Source organism: Sphaerodactylus townsendi, linkage group LG13 (assembly GCF_021028975.2).
Source record: "Sphaerodactylus townsendi isolate TG3544 linkage group LG13, MPM_Stown_v2.3, whole genome shotgun sequence".
NCBI lineage: Eukaryota > Metazoa > Chordata > Lepidosauria > Squamata > Sphaerodactylidae > Sphaerodactylus > Sphaerodactylus townsendi.
The window spans coordinates 48,044,219-48,065,119 of record NC_059437.1 but is presented as its reverse complement, the minus strand read 5'-3'; the positions used below and the strand labels follow the sequence as shown (position 1 = coordinate 48,065,119).

Sequence of the window (20,901 nt, the reverse complement as noted above, 5' to 3'; positions counted from 1 at the left end):
CACAGCAGACCTGGAGAAAGACATCTTCAAAGGCAAGGAAACTCCCAAGATGATCCACCATTTTGCCTGCCCACCACTTCTTTCTTTCCATCCACCCTCCATTTAGTTAATGCAGCTTTCCCCGCTCTACCAACAGAAAGGATTTCTCTTTGGAGTTGCTACCTAGGAACAGTGACAGGTCACAAAGTCACTCACCCTCATGCCAAGTTCAATGTTTTCTCCTCCATAAACTTCCATGCCAGGGTCAAGCAGCCCAATCTCACCAAAATATTCTCGGTCCACCACAAATGAGCAGCCAATCATGGCTGGTGTCCTGTTGGTGAAGAAGGACAAAGAGGTTACAGCAGAGTATCTTTGCAACAAAAAAAGTGTAGGCTGTTATATTTACAAGATGGACAGAGAGACCCTCACTTCTCTTTGACTCCCTAGCCCATGGTGGCGAACCTTTGGCACTCCAGATGTTATGGACTACAATTCCCATCAGCCCCTGCCAGCATGGCCAATTGGCTGGTGGGAATTGTAGTCCATAACATCTGGAGTGCCAAAGGTTCGCCACCACCTAGGCGGACATTTTCCTGATTGTGGATCTCTGGTTGCGGTTTCCCAATTGTTGCTCTCCTCATTTTTGCTGTTGTCATTAATGCCATGTTATGGTATTTTAATGCTGCTTTTATGCCTTTTCAATGGTTACACCGTTTTTATGCCATTATAGCTCATAAATGAGCAGATGACATACACATAAAATATTTTTATTATGGATTGGTGTGTTAGTTTCAATGAGAAAAAAATCAGTGAGAGCACAGGTGAGATTCATCTCTCTCTCTCTTTGTGTGTGTGTATGTATATATGTGTATATTCACACTCACAGACACACACAGAGTTGTCACACATGATGTCCTTATGCTTAATTCATTCACAGAATTAAAACCTAGGTAGCGAGTACATTTTTATCCCATCTTTCCTCTAAAAAGCTCGCCACAGCATGCATGGATCTCCTTCCCTCATTTTATTCTCACAACAATCCAGTGAGGTAGGTTACGACTGAGAAAGGGAGCGAGGGAGAGAGAGAGAGCCCAAGGTCATCCAGCAAGCTTTGTGGCAGCTATGAAGAGGAGATCTGGTCTTACCTTCTGCTAAGGTACTAGGTTCCCCAGTGAGTTCCCAAAATAAAGGTCATGATCAAACATAATAATCTGTCTGCTACTCTCTGGATCAACTTACCAGCTGTTCATGTATGTAGTTTCTTTAAACCCATTTAGCCAAGTTTTGTCTGCTGCAGCTGGCAATGGCTTTCTAGGTTCTTAAGCTGTTCCAACCCTATTCCCTCAACATCTTGTCACAGAAGACCCTGGGATTGCACTTAACAGGACTTTCTCCATGCAAAGCATCTGCTCTGTCACTAATGGTCCTTCCTACCAGCATGATCATGAAGGCACAAAGGGTTAATGGTTTCTGTGAACTGGCTTGCAAACACGTGCCATCTTTGTAAGACAACACAGACACCATAAAGGAAAGCCGCAAAAATGCAACCCACACTATCCTTATATAACCCGCAAAAAAAGGAAGAAAGCAATAAGAGCATTAGAAAGCGATTGCTTTTTTTATTTGCACAATCATTCAATTTATTCCTTTATTATACTCTGGTTGTACAACTTCCCCTAATGAAATTTTTTAATACTGCCTTTAAACAACCACCACCACCAAAACAAAGGCGCGTTTTCTTTACTGGGGAAACTATTTCACCAATCCACAACAAACATCCTAATCGATGTGCCTTGCGCTCAATAAAAATAATCACTTGGGAAGCTGATAAATTGAATCAGAGAGTCCCCTGCCAAGTCTATTATGGTTTGTAATAGCTTTAAAAGAAAATATTACTGTTCAAAGTTCCAAAATAAACTTTAATGAATGAATTCCAAAGGAAGCAGCAACCCAGTTTGTGCGGCTCAGTTTGTGCTTATCTCCTGCCTCTCCTGCTGGGTTTCAAAAATTAATAACTCCAAAGCAATTTGACATACGCAGCCATCATTATCAGAAGGAAGAAAAGATCTCACTTAATACTGGTTATCTGCGATCCTTCAGTGGGAGATTTAACTTGGGGCCTTTTGCTTGCAAAGGAGGTGGTCTACATTTGAGCCACAGTTCTTCCTTTGCACAACATCAACATGTGTGTGTATTTGTGTGTGTAGTGTCTGTGTATACATATATCAAAGAGTTCCCTTCCAATTCAACAAAATGTTATCAGCAGCAAAAATGGATACCTCGGGGACCGTCTCTCTCCCTATGGCCCTACTCGGGCTCTCCAATCTGCGGAGGCAAATTTACTGGTGGTCCCCGGCCCCTCAATGATACGACTGGCCTCCATTTGGGCCAGGGCCTTTACTGCCTTGGCCCCTGCCTGGTGGAACACTCTACGTGCAGCCATCAGGGCCGTGCAGGACCTCGGACAGTTCCACAGGGCCTGTAAACTGGAGTTCTTCCACTGGGCTTTGGGGGAGGCTGGTCATTGATGTGGCGCCCCCGCCATCCCTTGTATACCATCATACCTGGTTGCTACTACTGCTGCCCCCAGTCTCCTCCGGGGGTGGGGGAGTAGGAGGTTTTTATCCATCTGTTGTTGGTCTTCTTGCTATCTGGTTTTTGTCATGTTACATTATCCTGGTTTTATTATTATTACCCAGTAATTGTATGATTCAATGGTATTTGATCTGTTGTGACTGGCCAGAGCCCCTCGGGGGTGGGCGGTATAGCAAACCTCATAAACAAACGAACAAACACATACATAAATACACCGGCCCATCAACATTACACATCGCTTTGTAGATACTATTGGAAGAAACCCAGTCAGAGATAAGAAAGAAATTAGATGGCAGTCCACAAACAGGTTCATTTTGCCCAGACACGGCTACTGCTTATCCGGAATGGATTTTGCTCTGGGGTTCATGCTGCTGCTTAAAGATTCCACAGCCTCTTTCTCCCCCACCCCCTCCCGCACCCGCCACATGCTTGCCAGCCCTTTCCATCCCTCACATCATTAGCAGCTGTATTGCACATTAAGAATTCTCCGACACAAGCAAGAAAGGCAGCTGTCGGTGGCAAACGCGAGATCGCCACTGTTTTCTTCAAAGTGGCCCAAAATGGATTTTTTTTTTTAAAAAAAGGAAGCACTAGTGTGAAGTGGTCAACACCAGACTGAAATAGGAGCCAAATAAGCACTCAGTAAAAAAAAAACTATTTGTGACTCTACAGATGGACCGCTAAAAGATGCACTTTGCAGCTGTGCAGAATAGCAAAGTCAACTTGCAAGCAGTTTTGAAAGTGGATGGGAAGTGCATTATTCTGCATGTGCGGAAGGGGCCTAAAGGAATTCCAGAGAGGCAATACACACTGCAATGCCACACTCTTCTAAACACATAGATTTCAATAGATTTAGAAGGGTATAATTCTGTGCATGGCTGTGTTCTGCTCTTGTCTGCTCAGTTTTCAAGCTTGGTACTCTGACTGTACTCTTAATTCACATAAAGGTGTTTGGTCAGTTGAGGGGCAGTGATTGAGAAAACTGTACACTTCCGAATTAGAATATAATCTCAAACAAATATAAGAATTATCACTAGCGTGTTGTGGGTTTTCCGGGTTGTATGGCCGGGTTCCAGTAGCATTTTCTCCTGAGGTTTCGCCTGCATCTGTGTCTGGCATCTTCAGAGGATCTTCTGTGGCTAGCATCTTCAGAGATCCTCTGAAGATGCCGGCCACAGATGCAGGTGAAACATCAGGAGAAAATGCTACTGGAAAACGGCCATACAACCCGGAAAACCCACAACACCCTAGTGATCCCAGCTGTGAAAGCCTTTGACAACACATGAGAATTATCGTTCATTTGTATGCATTGCCTTTGTCAAAACCATTATTTTGTGCATTATTGAATGTGGTACTTTGATGCAAGAGCATTTTATGCCAAAATGTATGTTTACTTTCAAACGTTTAAATGGATTGTGCGGGGGGTGGGGGGTCGGGGGAGGAGGGGAGCAGTGCAAGGTGGAGCATTCTACAACAGACAAGGTTCAGCATGCTTTGTTCTATGGCAGAGAAATACACAATCTACTAACATATTTATATGAAACAGAACATAGCATTGGCTTTCCAGGGTCTGAGATGGCAGCCTCCATACTTTAGTTTGCATAAGAGGCGATTAACAGCCTTGAGATAGCTACTCGTGGACCCACCTACTTTGCAGGGTTGTGGAGAAGATAATGTAGGGAAGGGAAGCATGCATGATTGCAATGTGATAAACTGAGAGCCAACACAATGCAATAGTTAGATTGTTGGACTAGGATTGGAGAGACCCAAGTTCAAATCCCCACCACCATGAAGTTCACTGGGCCCATAAGGCCCCTTCCTCACGGGCTGATGAACACGGGTGTAGGATGCTAAAAGATCCATTGGGAGGGGACTTCACACAGATCTTGCCCCCAAAATGAGTCTGCCCTGTGTTATTTCCCCCAAACTGGGTTTTTTGAAAATCGCTGAACCAGCGTGTCTTTTCAAATACCCTGGGTTGCAGCTGCTCGCGAGTGAACACCCAGGAAGGAGGCAGTCTATTTGCCTTCCTTTTCCTTTTTAAATTTTTTTGTGGCTTGCATCTGCGCAGCTATGCAAGTGCAGATGGCTGTATCATGAGAGATGGCTGTGGCGGTTCTTTTGTGCATGCCTGCGTAGCTATGCATCGGGGAGAAGTAATTTATTTATTTATTAGATTTATAAGCCGCCTCACCCCCGAAGGGCTCGAGGCAGCTCACAAAATGGCTGTGCTTTTAAAACAGCAAATCAACAAATCATTACAAGAATACAAGAATGCAGCTTAATTCGTAAAAACTTAAAAGCTAAAAAGTTTAAACAGCGATTACAAAGTTACATACAGGTTAAAACAACAGAGCGCCCAATCTAAAGGCCAGTGGAGGGAGGGGGTAGGTAGGACCCAGGATGGAGATCAGGGCCCAACCAAGGTGGAAAGCAGGCAGTCTCAGTGGGGGGCGGTAAAACTGTGGCCAGCCCCCCCAAAGGGCCGGTGGAATAGCTCAGTCTTACAGGCCCTGCAGAACTCACCAAGGTCCCGCAGGGCCCGGACAGCTGGAGGTAGAGCCTTCCACCAGGCAGGGGCCAGGGCTGTAAAGGTTTTTAAAATAGACATGACTCCGTGCAAAAGCGCCACAGTAACTCGGATTGTTTCCCTGGGCTACAATCGCTTCCTGCACGGATGTTTCCCTTTTTATTCCACAACTCCTACCCAGGTGGGCAGAGGGAAGGGTAGAAAACAGGCAGCAGCTGGTGAGGAATGTTGGCACCCCATCAGATCGCTTAAAAGTACAAAGTGTCATTAAGAGCTGCGGCAGAAATCGCACATTCGAAAGGAGCAATGAAACGGCCTTTAGTTTTTGGCAGGGCTCAAGCTTTTGAAGTGCGACACGGCGAATCGATATTATTGTATGGGGGAAAGACACCGTGCAGTCAATTTGTGTAAATTACTTTAAGATATTCTTCAGCGAGCACACAGCATGGAATCCTTGCAAGGTAATTGAGGCGGTGGTGGGGGGAAGACATCAACTTCAAAGTCAGAGCGGATGAAAGTGTTGAACTGGGCTTGACCTTGGGTGGATGGGAACCTTCTGTCTTCCCCTGGCAACAGCCAACATCTGGAATCCATTTTCCAGCTGGGGCATATTTGGCACAGACAAAACAGGCACTTGACTCCCTGCAACCAGCTGGAGAGGAATCACAGTTGGGACTCCAGAAGGGCATGAAGATAACCTTGGGGTTTACTTCCAGGTATGCTCCATCTCTCTTTTAACTTTTCATTTTTTTTGCTATCAAATTGCATCCAATAAGGTTTACAGCTACCTTATAGGGTTTTCAAGGCAAGAGATCAACAGAAGTAGCTGGCCACTCCTGCCTGTTGTAGTGGTTAAGAGCGGTGGACTCTAATCTGGAGAACTGGGTTTGATTCCCCACTTCTCCACCTGAGTGGCAGACCCTTATCTGGTGAACTGGGTTTCAGTTCCCTGCTCACAGGTGGAATAGCCTAGGGCAGTGGTTCTCAACCTTCCTAATGCCGCGACCCTTTAATACAGTTCCTCATGTTGTGGTGACCCCCAACCCTAACATTTATCCATTTTACAGATGGAGAACACTGATGCAGAGAGTCTTAGGCAACCCCTGCGAAAGGGTCGTTCAACCCCCAAAGGGGTCGCGACCCACAGGTTGAGAACCACTGGCCTTTCTTCATCTAAATTTGGCACTGCCTGTTTGGGAACCGCTGTTTTTAAAAGCCCCTGGAAGGAGTTCACCCTGCAGCTGTAGCTCTTGAACCCCAAACTCAGCTCCACAAAGGTCATTTGGTCATCAAGTGGAGCACTTAGCAGCAGAGCCCCGGAGGAGCAAAGCCGCAGCACCGGAATCTTCATGGGTCTCTTAATAATATGCAAATAGGCAGTTGAATGCAGCCCGATTTCTTGAAAGAAGGGTAAAAGATAATGTTTCAGGATTAAAGTGAAACTCTAATGAACAAAGTTTTGAAGACGAGTCCTTTCTGTCTGAAATTGTTCCCGCTTCCTGCTCAGTGAAAGATTCTTCTCCTTTATTGTTCACTTTTATGAGTCAGAATGACAATTAATAGGGTCTTGAGATGGCTTTGAATTTCTCCTCCTTGCTTGTTTTGATCCCACGCCCAGTTCCCCAGTCTGATTTCTATTATTGTTTGCTCTTATTTCGTTTTTGTCGGTTGTGCCCTGCTTTCCTCGTCAACGGGGATCCAAAGTGGCTTACGCCATTCCCCTGTCCTCCATTTTGTCCTCACAACAATCCTGACAGGTAGGGGGATTCCAACCAACATCTCCTGATACTCTAACCGCTGCTGATTACTGCTGAAAGATTACTGCTATGACTGTTTTTATTGTATTTATTGTTTTAACTGAGATTATTCGATTGTTTTCTTACTGTAATATATTGTGTTTGGTTGGTTGTAAATTGCCCTGAGCCCTTCAGGGGTAGGGCAGTCTACTAAATTGAATTATTATTATTATTATTATTATTATTATTATTATTATTATTATTATTATTATTATTATTATTGATGATGATGATGATGATGATGCAAAATGCAGATTGTGCAAAGAAGCTGATGAAACTGTAGATCATGTCCTCAGCTGCTGCAAAAAGATTGCCCAGACTGAGTACAAACAGAGACACAACTCAATGGCCAAGATGATCCACTGGAATTTATGCAAGAATTACAACATAAGAACAGCTAAGAACTGGTGGGAACATTGTCCAGAGAAAGTAATGAAAAATGAGAAGGTCAAGATCCTGTGGGACTTTCGAATCCAAACGGACAAAGTGTTGAAACACAATATACCAGACAACACAGTGATCGAGGACAAGAAAGTGAGCATCATCGACATAGCAATCCCCAGTGACAGCAGGGTCATTGAAAAAGAACACGAGAAGGTCACTAGATACCGTGATTTGAAAATTGAGCTTCAACGTCTATGGCACAAACCAGCTGAGGTCATCCCAGTGGTAATCGGCACGCTGGGCGCCATCCCGAAAACACTAGGGCAGCACTTGAAACATCTTCGAATTGACAAAATTAACATCTGTCAAATTCAGAAGGCAGCCCTGCTGGGATCTGCACGAATACTACGCTGATACATTACAACTTCCTAGGCCTCTGGGTGAGGCTCGAATTGTAATGAAAGCCAACAACCAGCTAAAGATCTAGCAGCTGTGAAATCTACCATAATAATAATACAACCCCACTGGACTTCAGTTCTGCTTCTCCCTTTATTCTGCCTCTAATAGTGCAACCTTAAGAATGCTTTCCTGGGAGCAAGCCCCATTAAATAGTCTTCAGTAGCATTCTGAGTAGACTTGCTTAAGCTTGACTGCTAAGGCTTCTTAATCCAGTACTGGCTGAACATGAAGTGGCACTATACTGAGTGAGACAATTAGGCCCCTTCCGCACATGCAGAATAATGCACTTTCAATCTACTTTCAATGCACTTTGCAGCTGGGTTTCACTGTGCGGAATAGTGAAATCCACTTGGAAACAATTGTGAAAGTGGATTGAAAGCATATGCGCAGAAGGGGCCTTAGACTAACTTGCTTTGCTAACTGGTAGCAGCTCCTGGTGTCTTTCTCAGCTGTGAATAACCTTTGGAATCAAACATGGAACCTGCAGGCAAAGCATTCATTCATTCATTCATTCATTCATTCATTCATTCATTCATTCATTCATTCATTCATTCAATTTGGTATACCGCCCCATCCCCGGACAGCGAGGATTTTTTACCACTCAGCCATCTGTCAGAACATGTGTTTAGATGAGCAAAATCTAAATGACAGCTGGACCCTCCTTCTAGCAGTTGCCGTGGGCAAAATTAGGACTGAGTGCACAACATGTACCGTGTGCAAAACCTGATAAGGTAAGGGCACCTGATTGGTACCACATTTGTATATAGATAGCACAGACAACAGAGTGATGTGTGCCTGAAAGCACCTGTGGTCTGGCGAAGCACTTTGTCAGTAGATAGCAATAAATAGAACTGCACTGGTGACTGTGTGTCTGTCAGTTCTTGTCTACATTGCGTCCTGCAAAGTGGTCTACTCCGAGTAAATCCGCTGCTTCAACGCCATCACCTTTTCTGCATGCACAGTTTACCACAGTTTTTCCCACTAGGGTAAAACAAGACAAAAATATACTAAAAAGATTCTGGATATAACATTCCCAATACCCTCTGAAGGTGTGACAGCTGAATAAAGTTTCTGGGTCAGACCTGCTACTGCTAACTAGATGCCACCTTCCTTCTCTTCCTCCTGGCTTCCTCGAAACTTCACAAGAATCAGATCTGATAATAATTTGCTCCCATATCCATTGCTATACAGTGTTATATCTGGGACACATCCAGCCACAGACAGCTGATACCGACATATATTTTATGCACGCCAATGTGCTCAAGGGGATCGCATCCTCCATCCTGGTTAGTTGCTCCGCAGGAAGAGCCTGGCGTGGCTCATTGTGACAGACAAGCCACGAGGAGAGACGGATCATCGGCGTGATCCGTACTGACAGATCTCGTCTTCCTTAATGCACTAATCTAATCTGACAGTCCAAGGGGAGTCAAAAATTGGCTTGCCATCTGTCTCTTTTGCTACTCGAACACAGGTAAGATTTTATTTCCCAGCTGTCTTTAGAGGTGGGGCGGGGATGAGCTTCCGATTAGAATCAAAGTTGGGAAAATCTATGCCGGCTCTATTAAAGTCGAGTGGATAGCAGGCTCATAAACGAGACAAGGACAAAGCCTCGATACGTATCAAAAGGCGGGTTTCCGTAGGCCGTCGAAATGGAGAACTCCCTGGGAAGGGGGTGGACTTTGCATCCCCACCTCATTTTTAAAAAATAAATTTAGTGTGTCAGAACACACTTGGTGGAGCAGGCAGAATGCTCACTCGGGCCTCCCTGACAGCGCTTCACCTGCCCCATTCTTCGGTATATTCTTCGGTATATTAAGCAATCAGCGAGGAACGTATGTGTTGCCTTAGCAGGTCGCTGCTGGTGTAAGGAGATAAAATTCCAGGGAGGACAGAGCTTGAGAGGAGACAGGTGACTAATGGGTCCTGTAGCTGCTGATAAATGAAACTCAGCAGAGCGCTCCATCAATAGCCAAAGCTGAGGAGCACAAAAAAAAGGTGCCGTGCTCTGGGCAATGTTCTTTTTTCACACAGCGTGTCCTTGCTACCCTGCAGAAGAAGGAGTGCAAAGTGTCTGCCATTCTAGGGGCATGGCTTTAAGTCAGGTCACTGAATGGTGTCTTGAGAGTCTGTACTTCCACTGGGGCATGTATTGACCCAGGCCCCTAGGCCTGTATGCCATTGTGTGTATGAACACATGAAGCTGCCTGATATCGAAGAAGAAGAAGAAGAAGAAGAAGAAGGAGGAGGAGAAGAAGAAGAAGAAGAAGAAGAAGAAGAAGAAGAAGAAGAAGAAGAAGAAGAAGAAGAAGAAGAAGAAGAAGAAGAAGAAGAAGAAGAAGAAGAAGAAGAAGAAGAAGAGGAGGAGGAGGAGGAGGAGGAGGAGTTTAGATTTGCCACCCCTTTCTCTCCTGTAAAGGCTCAATGGTGGTGACACGCTCCTTGGCCTTCCCCCCTCACAACAAACACCCTGTGAGGTAGGTGGGGCTGAGAGAGCTCCGAGATGTTATGGACTAGCCCAATTCACCCATCAGCCGTCTGCTGGCAGTGTACAGGCTGAAGAGATAGAAAAAGTGCAGAGAAGGACAACGAGGATGATTGAAGGACTGGAGCACCTTCCTTATGAGGAGAGGCTGCAGCGTTTGGGACTCTTTGGAGAGGAGACGTCTGAGGGGGGATATGATTGAAGTCTATAAAATTATGCATGGGGTAGAAAATGTTGACAGAGAGAAATTTTTCTCTCTTTCTCACAATACTAGAACCAGGGGGCATTCATTGAAAATGCTGGGGGGAAGAATTAGGACTAATAAAAGGAAACACTTCTTCACGCAACGTGTGATTTGTGTTTGGAATATGCTGCCACAGGAGGTGGTGATGGCCACTAACCTGGATAGCTTTAAAAAGGGCTTGGACAGATTTATGGAGAAGAAGTCAATCTATGGCTACTTATCTTGATCCTCCTTGATCTCAGATTGCAAATGCCTTAACAGACCAGGTGCTCAGGAGCAGCAGCAGAAGGCCATTGCTTTCACATCCTGCATGTGAGCTCCCAAAGGCACCTGGTGGGCCACTGTGAGTAGCAGAATGCTGGACTAGATGGACTCTGGTCTGATCCAGCAGGCTAGTTCTTATGTTCTTAATCTCCTTTCCCTTCCCCTCCCACAACAAACACCCTGTGAAGTGGATGGGGCTGAGAGAGTTCCGAAGAACTGTGACTAGCCCAAGGTCTCTCAGCTGGCATGTGTTGGAGTGCACAAGCTAATCTGGTTCATCAGATAAGCCTCCACAGCTCAAGTGGCAGAGTGGGGAATCAAACCCAGTTCTACAGATTAGAGTGCACCTGCTCTTAAACCTCTACACCACGCTGGAAAAGTGATTCTGTCCTCTTCCCTCTCCTTCACAGACAGGCATGGCTATCTGCTTGGATCCTGGGTTCCCAAATGGCTGTTGGTGGCAGGAAAAGGGAGAGGGGATCTGCTAACAGATTACTGGACCTAGCCCAACAATAAAACATTCCCAACGACTGAATTTGCAGAACGACAATTTACAAATACAGCCTCTTTTGGAAAGGTAAAACGCCATGCACGCCGTGTTTATCAAGGAGCATTAAGATTTCCCGAGCAATTTACCTGCTTGCGTACTGAGGCTTCACAAAGACCAGAAGGCCTCCAATAAGGGGCACTCGCGCCACTCTGTGATAAATAAAGTGAATGTCGCTGTGTCCCTCTGTTTGGCCATGATAAGAGGGAAGGTAAGCGAAGAACAATTTGCATCATTTATGAACCTTCGAAGCTAGAGGGAAGGAAGCAGTAGGGAGGGACAAGAGAAAGAAAAACCGCTGGCTCCGACGAAGGGCTAATCTACACCTTATATGGTCGATTCATTATTGGTTTTCCCAATTTTATTTTTATGGAAATACAGTTGGGGGGCAGGGCAGAAGAGTGGTAGGGAAAAGAGGTTTCTGATTAGCATTTTCACCTCCTGTCATTTTCCCACTAGAATTACACCCACCGACTGTTAAATCCATGGACTCTCTTTCCCCTTAAGGAGAGCAGCAGTGGTGTGGGAGGTTAAGAGCTCGTGTATCTAATCTGGAGGAACCGCCTGTGCTGTGGAGGCTTATCTGGGTAATTCAGATTAGCCTATACACTCCCACACATGCCAGCTGGGTGACCTTGGGCTAGTCACAGCTTCTTGGAGCTCTCTCAGCCCCACCTACCTCACAGGGTGTTTGTTGTGAGGGGGGAAGGGCAAGGAGATTGTAAGCCCCTTTGAGTCTCCTGCAGGAGAGAAAGGGGGGATATAAATCCAAATCCAAAAGTGGCAACAAGGTCCAGAAAAAGCTACTCACAATCCTGACATTTTCCCAAGCAAAATCAGCCACCTCGCTCCCTACAATTTCATTCCAGTGTTTAAAAAAAAACAGCTAAGGGCTCCAAACTCCTGCCTTGTTCTCTGATGTTTCTTGTGTTCTGCAGCGCCACCACAGCCCATGGCCATTTAGGGTACTACAGACATTAGACTGGAAAGTCTAAGTCAGCCGAGTCCCATCCAACTCCATATGCACACAGCCTTTGGCCTCTATCCGAGCAACTCAACACACAGTTCAGGCTGTTTTGCTCTGGCAGACCTGCCCAAATGAATGATTGCTTCCTATCTGCTAGCTCTCATACTGGAGTAAAGTATGTTCTTTTCTTGATTGAAACAGAAGACACTTTGAATTTGTCCAGTTTTAAAGACAGATATGGTGGTGGGGAAAAGTGCTGTCAAGTCACAGCTGACTTCAGGTGACCCTGTAGGGCAGTGGTGGCGAACCTTTGGCACTCCAGATGTTATGGACTACAATTCCCATCAGCCCCTGCCAGCATGACCAACTGGCCATGCTGGAAGATGCTGATGGGGTGTGAGTCCTGTATCTGAGTCAAGTCCACCACCACTGACTGTGCTAGAGGATTTTCAAGGCAAGAGTACAGAGTATTGCCTGCCTCTGCGTAGCAACTTTCTGGCCTTCAACTGCACTCCCAAACAGAGAGTTCCCAACCAGAAGTAGCACCTGGGGCATGAGACCCCCCCCCCCCGTCTCTCTAGATACACTTCTACTTTTGGGGGCCAGGAACCACTATGAGATTGCTACAAGAAGACAAAGAAGAAGAAGATGAGTAGTAGTAGTAGTTTGGATTTATATCCCCCCTCTCCTGTAAGGAGACTCAAAGGGGCTTACAATCTCTTTTCCCTTCCCCACCACAACAAACACCCTGTGAGGTGCGTGGGGCTGAGAGAGCTCCAGAAAACTGTGACTAGCCCAAGGTCACCCAGCTGGCATTGAAGTACACAGGCTAATCTAGTTCCCCAGATAAGCCTCTACAGCTCAAGTGGTAGAGCGGGGAATCAAACCCGGTTCTCCAGATTAGAGCGCACCTGCTCTTAACCACTACACCACTGCTGCTCCCTAGAGCAGTGGCCATGCTGGAAGGGGCTGATGGGAATTGTATTCCATAATATCTGGAGTGCCAAAGGTTCGCCACCATGGCCCTAGAGCAGGGGTAGGGAACCTGCGGCTCTCCAGATGTTCAGGAACTACAATTCCCATCAGCCCCTACCAGCATGGCCAATTGGCCATGCTGACAGAGGCTGATGGGAATTGTAGTTCCTAAACATCTGGAGAGCCGCAGGTTCCCTACCCCTGCCCTAGAGGAACGTAATGTCCTCTGAAAGCAATATGGAGAGCGGCAGTCCCACAGATACGATGGTCCCAGACTGTGGAGATCACTGGGCTGGGGTGGCAGGAGGGAGGCAGGAAAGTCCCATTACACCGCTGAAAAATTTAATCTGGATTGAGCCCAATGGATATTAAATATCAAGTGTTGGGAAAGACTTTTCCGAGTCAGAGACTCTGCATGGCGGCTGCCAGCCAGAGCAGACAATACTGAGCCTGATGGACCAATGGTTTAGCTCACTGCTGCTCAAGCCAAAATGCTACAAAGGACTAACAGTGGCAGACAGTCACCTGATTGGCGCAGACTCGTCCCCCTTGTCCAGCCAGTCCTGCGGTGGGATGATGTACATGCACCAGAGCCCCCAGTTGTAACCGTGAGCCGCATTGGCATACTGCTGCACTTCAAAACTGTTGTACTTGATGTTGTCGATCGCCGGGAGGATGATCCGTTTCCTGTCTTCTTTGATTCTCGTAAGGGCTGGTTCCACCCTGTGAAGAAAACCGCACAGTGTTAAGAGGGGGGGGAAATGGAAGCAAACAGGAAATGGCAGTGCTGTCGTCAACTGCAGTTCTGGAATTCATTTGAAAAATGCGCCAAGATTAAGGCTGCATGAAATTAGGCCTAGCAGGGAATTCCCAACCTCAGTTTCCTACTGTCAAGCAATTGAGGACCAGGAGATTAAAAAAATGGCCTCCACAGTGGTGTGCTAGGAGTTTCCCCTAGTTGCTATGGACTTTACCACAGAGATCAAGGGAAACTCCTAGAGTGACCTCATTTTTACTTTTCATTTTTTTTGCCATCAAACTGCAGCCAATTTACAGCAGCCCCATAAGGTTTTCAAGGCAAGAAACAACAGAAGTGGTTAGTCACTGACTGCCTGGTGCAGTGGTTAGGAGCAGCAGACTGTAATCTGGAGAACCAGGTTTGATTCCTCTCTCCTCCACATGAAGCCTGCTGGATGATTTTGGGCTAGTAACAGTCCTTTCAGAGCTCTCTCAGCCCTACTTACCTCACAAGGTGTCTGTTGCGGAGAGAGGAAGAGAAGGAGGATGTAAGCTGCTTCGAGACCCCTTACAGCAGAGAAAGGTGGGGTATAAATCGAAGAATGGGGCATCGAATCCAGTTCTCCAGTATAAAGTCCTCCACGGTTTACCACTATACCCCACTGGCTCTCAACACAGTAGATATAAATATACACATCACACGTTGCACATATACATTCTGCATCCATTCCACAAAAACCTTAGTGAGCACCTAAAGCACATAACAAACCGGTGTGCCAAATTTCAGCTTTGTAGTTTCGGTGGTTTTTGAGTTCTTTTGATGAGTCAGTCAGTCAGTGGTATTTCTCATTTATATATATAGACTAGCAGGATTGTTATTTATCACAGAATATCATATTCAGAATGTCTACACACACATATTCACAATGTTTTGTCTACACACTAGGGAAAAAGATCTGCTAAACGAACAGCAAATATGGGAAACAAAAAAAAATTGACAAAAATAGATTAGGAAGGAACAATGTGGGGCACGTGGGCTCATTCTTCCTCCCTAGCCAAGCTGCGTGAGGAGGAACCCTTTTATTCAGTAGCATGACATACAGTTCAGAAATGATCCATAACATAGATTCACTAAGAGGACATCAGCTGACTGCCGAAAATCAATATGTTTGAGGGTCATTTCACTACAACATCATTGCAAAGAGGTTGTATGCCCAGTCACCCTGAGATTGCTCTTTGGCCGTGTGTGCATAAATTACTAACATTATTACTATTATTATGATCATATATGAAATCACAGTTGCCAGGTCTTCAGCCAGCGTTGGACTGATTTGGATGCACTGCACAGAAAAACTCAGATGCTTATGACACTGCACTACACCCTACACCCACGTAGAGATACCAATAGACTATACGTGCTCTGGAGATCCGGTGGCAGAGGGTTACTGCAAGTAAAACAAACAGTGGAGGAGGAGAATCATGAGAATCATGAGTTGGCCAATTACGTGAATGAAAGTCAAGAACGGGCATTGACTGAAGTAAAGATTGGGAATTTACTGAAAGCCCAGTGAACCAAACAGGAGCACAGAAAAAATGTGATTAAAACGAGGACTGAAAGCTGCTACAACAAAGTATTGCACAGCCAATTTCTGGAGATCTAGAACAAGGTGGACAATGAAAAGGCCTGGCTGTGGTTAGCAACTGGAACTCTGAAAAAGGAAACTGAATTACTCACAGCATTCCCTGCAATGCCTTAGGGCCGTGGTGGTGAACCTTTGGCACTCCAAATGTTATGGACTACAATTCCCATCAGCCCCTGCCAGCATGGCCAATTGGCCGTACTGGCAAGGGCTGATGGGAATTGTAGTCCACAACATCTGGAGTGCCAAAGGTTCGCCACCACTGCTTTAGGGCCTCCAAATGTGCACTGGTCCTTTTAGAGTACAGTTCTTGCCGGGTATGGATTCTCAGCTGCCTCACGTGAGCAGGGTGGATTGCTAGTTTGGGCCCCAGTGGCAGCAGGTGCTTCTGTGAGCACTCTGACTTCCAACTCTTATTTTGGGCCAGCTCTGTCAGCATCCTGTGAGGCTTCTGGCTGTGCTTGAAGCCCGGTTGACTGGGGCTCCAGTACAGCCGGGCCATCTTGCCTGTACTCCCCGTCAGAGGACTCCTGGCCAGCTGACTTCCAGCCCATGACAGCAGTGGCACAAAGGTACCAAGTTGCGGGCTCCGCAACGCGCTCGCACAATTTAAAGAAGACATCCTGGCAACTCAGCACAAACAGCGTGTACTATGTAGAGCAAATGACAGTGAGGATCTTCCCAGACTTTGAAGGATCGGGAACGGGAGGGAGAAGATCTATATATTTTCCAAGACAGGAAACACATTATAGCAAACAGAGAGAGCTTCTCTGTCACTTTTGAAGCAAAACTGCTAGGCCAGCTGTAGACTTCGACAGAAACGTGGAGGGATAGAGCCTCCAGCACGGGCATTATCATTTCTGCACACCCTGCTGATAGCCCATGTGTCTCTCTCCATTTACTCTGGTATTAATAATCTTCAAGAACGCTGCCCGCAGGAGGGAGGCACAGCCATAGCCTGCTCCCGCCTGGAACACCAAGGCTTGGAATATCAAGCGACAGACGCAGCTTTCATTAATGACACGCCGTTAATGTGTTTACCTGAAAGGCTTGGGCGGTTGTGAATGGTTAGTTGTGGGAGTGGGAGGAAGTCACCTTGGGACAGCTGACTTCCAAGCAACAACCGCTTGAGAGATAAGCACAGGGAGGGGTTGGGGTCACTATCACTGCAGAAAGGAGAGGTATTTTATTTTGCAGAATGTCAGCTTAGGCCCCCTCCACACATGCAGGATAATGCACTTTCAATGCACCTTCACAACTGATTGCAAGTGGATTTTGCTGTTCTGCACAGTAAAATCCAGCTGCAAAGTGCATTGAAACTGGATTGAAAGTGCATTACTCTGCATGTGCGGAAGGGGCCTTAGGGAATCTTGCTGATCAAGATGAGCTCTTTGGTGGGATCTCACAAAAAGAGCTTTGCCTCTTGAAAGCTTATATCCTGAAAATCTTGCTGAGCGCTATCTTGGGTGTGAACTATTGCTTCACAAGGAATGAGTTGATGAATGTCCTCAAAACGCTTTATTTGTAGTCTCAAAGTTTAAAAAAATCTATCCCGTTTTCTAGCAGTTCTTCTGCGTGTTTTTAAAAAGGCTTCGTTTGCATGCTGTCCCTTAAAGACACCATTTTGGGAGTTTACCACTTGTCTGCAGAAGCCTCTCGCCTAAGGTGACCAGATTTTCACCTTTTTAAAGCGGGATGCACGCCCGCACACCCGCAGGAGCACACTGCCTTTTGGGGCACTCTCCTGTTTCCGGGGAGCGCCCCAAAAGGCAGTGTGCCCCAGGGGAGCGCTCCAGGGGAGTGCCCCAAAAGGCAGTACGCTCCCGCGTCTGCATGCACGGGAGGCTGCCGCACTGCCTTCTGGGGCTCTCCCCTGTTTCCCACCCTGTGACAGGGCAGGAAAAGGGGAGCGCCCCAGAAGGCAGTGCGGCAGCCTTCCAAAAATCAGGAGATTTAAAATACCCCGCGGGATGCGGGACAAATTGCTTAAAAGTGGAACTGTCCCGCCAAAAGCGGGACTTCTGGTCACACTACTCTTGCCCTGTTTTTGGAGCATTTCAGAGCATTTTGGGGGGCTTAATTTCACAGCATTGAATACAGAAGACTCCAGAAACTGCAACATAAGGCTGTGATGCATGAAGCACTGATTTGTCCACACACTGGGGGGAAAAAACAGGGAAAAACAGAAAATGGCCACCAGAAAATGGTTTCAAGGGGATTGAAAATGTTTTACAAACATTTTAGGAGATTTGTGCAGAAAGGGTCAATGGCTGGTGGCTTCTAGCCACCAGGTTGTGCGGCAACTTCCTTCCTTCCTTCCTTCCTTCCTTCCTTCCTTCCTTCCTTCCTTCCTTCCTTCCTTCCTTCCTTCCTTCCTTCCTTCCTTCCTTCCTTCCTTCCTTCCTTCCTTCCTTCCTTCCTTCCTTCCTTCCCTCCCTCCCTCCCTCCCTCCCTCCCTCTCTCTCTCTCTCTCTCTCTCTCACACACACACACACACACACATGCACAAACTCACTCACTGAGTTTAAGGTGAAGGAAGTAACTGGAATGTATCTAGTGAAAGAGAGGGAAACTGAACTGTGGAGCTGAACAAGCAAGATTCTAGTAAGGAAAAAAACTCAGACAACATGCTGGTTTGTATCTGGGGAGCTGATGCCATTTAAAAATTCAGAACTATTTACCCAGGCGCTTGCCTGGGCCTTCCTGTTCAGTAAGTATATTTGCAAATTGTCAAAGAGTTCAGCAACACCATATGTTCTCTCCATCTCAAGTCTTGTAACAGGCAGTGCAGAATTTCCTACTGCTACGGGGATCAGGAAAAGGGTTAGTCACTCTCCTTCAGTAGAAACTCTGAACTGATGGCTTTGGCAACATGCTGATACGTCTCCATGTCTCTCCCTCCCATTATCATACCTGTCATTCCCCCCCTCCCCCATTTTTAACCCAGGACTCCTCCTGTCCATACTGTTCCAGAGAAGCAAACTCGAGAGTCCACTTCTTCACAAGGATGAGCCGAGTAGGAACACTTCTATTCCCGCTCCGTCAGCAGCCCGAACTGTGAAATTTCACAGGTATGAAACAGCCTTGGAAGAGTCCCTTGAGTTTGCAAAAAAGGACGAGAACATGTTGCTGCGTTATTTTCGATCTGAAGCAGAGTGCCAAAACAGAAGTGTCGGCAAAGCCGTGATGGCACGAAACTTTGAAAGTTGCACATTCAAAATAGGAACCTGCCCAGCTTGTAAAGTTCAAATGAATCTTTAGGATTATTCCCTTTACCCTGAGATTCGGGCATTATGATGATTCCAACTTCTACCAAGATTCAACCCACAACCTGCCATTCCAATACGGGCAGCCGGTGTTACAAAATGGAAGTCGCTGGCTTATTCTTTAGACTAATTGCTGAAGCGTCATTATTATCTGAACAGGGAACATATTGGGTGGGTATTTGTAATATTATTATTACAAGTAGAAGCCCACAAAACTCACAGGGGAGATTCCCATTTCCCCCCTGCTCATTTGCTCAGTGCAGTTTCTTCTCATACCACCTGCTGTCACCAAGTTAGACCCCGTGCAGCTCCCAAACATGGCTGCTACCATGGTTGCACCTTGTGTGGTTCCTGGACACTGAAACTACCATGGCCAACCCTGGTGTGGGTGGCATGCACAGCACTAGGATGGGCAGCCGCACCCATACCATCTGACCTGGCTGCCTCCGTGGCGCCCCCTCTGACTGCCACCCGGGGCAGCTGCCCCACTTTCTCCCCTAGATCTGGCCCTGCCTTGAATGGAACACAGAAACAAATGGGCACTCGATGCCACAGTCTAAGAAATGGAGTCGCACGCACACAGTTGCTGAATTTTGGACTGACTACAGCTTCTATTTGCAGTTTCTCTCCGTGGAAAACCCACTCCTAATTCTCCCTTCCCTCCCTTTCGACTGCTCTGTACACACACTGGATATTTTGTTCACACTTCTCTACCCACTTCTTCTTGTATGCAAGCTTCTATCCTTCCCTCCCCAGAGCCCACGAGCAGAAGAATATTTCTGAGCAAGAACATGCAGCATTTCCTTCACCTCTGCAAACCTGCAGCCGCCCGCCGACATACGGAGAATTCAGGCACTGGCTGCCTCTGGATTCAAACTGTGGCAAGGCTTTCAAGCACATGAGCAGATAATCCCCTCCTCTCCCCAAAACATTAATTCCTTTCCTTTCCTTTTTTCCTTGTTCTAATGCCAAAAAATTAAAAATGCCTTTAAAGAAATCACTTTACCAATGTGTGAGAGGGCAGGCAGTTAGGGAAATAGGATGGCAGGACCCAGTGGAATTATTATATGTGAGCCAGCCAGGTGTAGTGGTTAAAGTGTCAGATTAGGACATGGAAAACCCAGGTTTGAATCCCCACTCTGCCGAGGAGGCTTGCTGGGCGACCTTGGGCCAGTCCGATGCTCTCAGCCTACCTCACAGGGTTGTTGTGAGGCTAAAATGAAAGCGATGGGAATGACTGTGGGTGCTCATTGGGGAGGAAGGCAGGATATAGATAAACACATATCAAGCTTCCTGATATTGAGTCAGACCACTGGTCCATCAAGGAGAGCCAGCGTGGTGTAGTGGTTAAGAGCAGGTGGATTCTAATCTGGAGAACCGAGTTTGATTCCCCACTCCCTTACCTGAGTGGCGGAGGCTTATCTGGTGAACCAGATGTGTTTCCGCACCCCTACATTCCTGTTGGGTGACCTTGGGCTAGTCACAGTTCTCTCCGAACTCTCTCAGCTCCACCTACCTCACAAGGTGTCTGTTGTGGGGAGAGGAAGGGAAAGGAGCTTGTAGGCCACCTTGAGCCTTCTTACAGGAGAGAAAGGTGGAGTATAAATACAAACTCTTCTTCTTCTAGACTCCAGTGTCTCCAGCTTAGTTCTTTCACATTACCTATTGCTCAGAATAACAGCTGGTCTCCAGGTAACAGAGATCAGTTCCCCTGGAGGAAATGGCTGCTTGGGAAGGTGGACTCTTTGAAACAACAACAACAACAACAACAACAACAACAACAACAACAACAACAACAACTCTTCTTCCTCCTCCTCCTCCTCCTCCTCCTCCTCCTCCTCCTCCTCCTGTTCTTCCTGTTCTTCCTGTTCTTCCTGTTCTTCCTGTTCTTCCTGTTCTTCCTCCTCCTCTTCTTCTTCTTCCTCCTCTTCTTCTTCTTCTTCTTCTTCTTCTTCTTCTTCCTCCTCTTCTTCTTCCTCCTCTTCCTCCTCTTCCTCCTCTTCCTCCTCTTCCTCTTCCTCTTCCTCTTCTT

At 46.5% G+C, this 20,901-nt stretch overlaps 1 protein-coding gene across 1 annotated transcript in view; it reads right to left on the bottom strand.

Annotated features, from left to right (window-relative positions):
* Positions 1–19,769, bottom strand: part of LOC125442484 (polypeptide N-acetylgalactosaminyltransferase 9-like) — a 108,208-nt gene extending 88,439 nt beyond the window's left edge. Inside the window, exons 1-5 of the mRNA XM_048513852.1 lie at positions 19,689–19,769; positions 19,306–19,382; positions 16,645–16,769; positions 13,751–14,030; positions 196–313 (exon numbers count right to left, since the gene is read on the bottom strand). Of these exons, the coding sequence (XP_048369809.1) occupies positions 196–313; positions 13,751–14,030; positions 16,645–16,769; positions 19,306–19,382; positions 19,689–19,769 (681 nt within the window). The remainder of the gene's footprint in view (positions 1–195; positions 314–13,750; positions 14,031–16,644; positions 16,770–19,305; positions 19,383–19,688) is intronic.
* Positions 19,770–20,901: the final 1,132 nt, after the last annotated feature.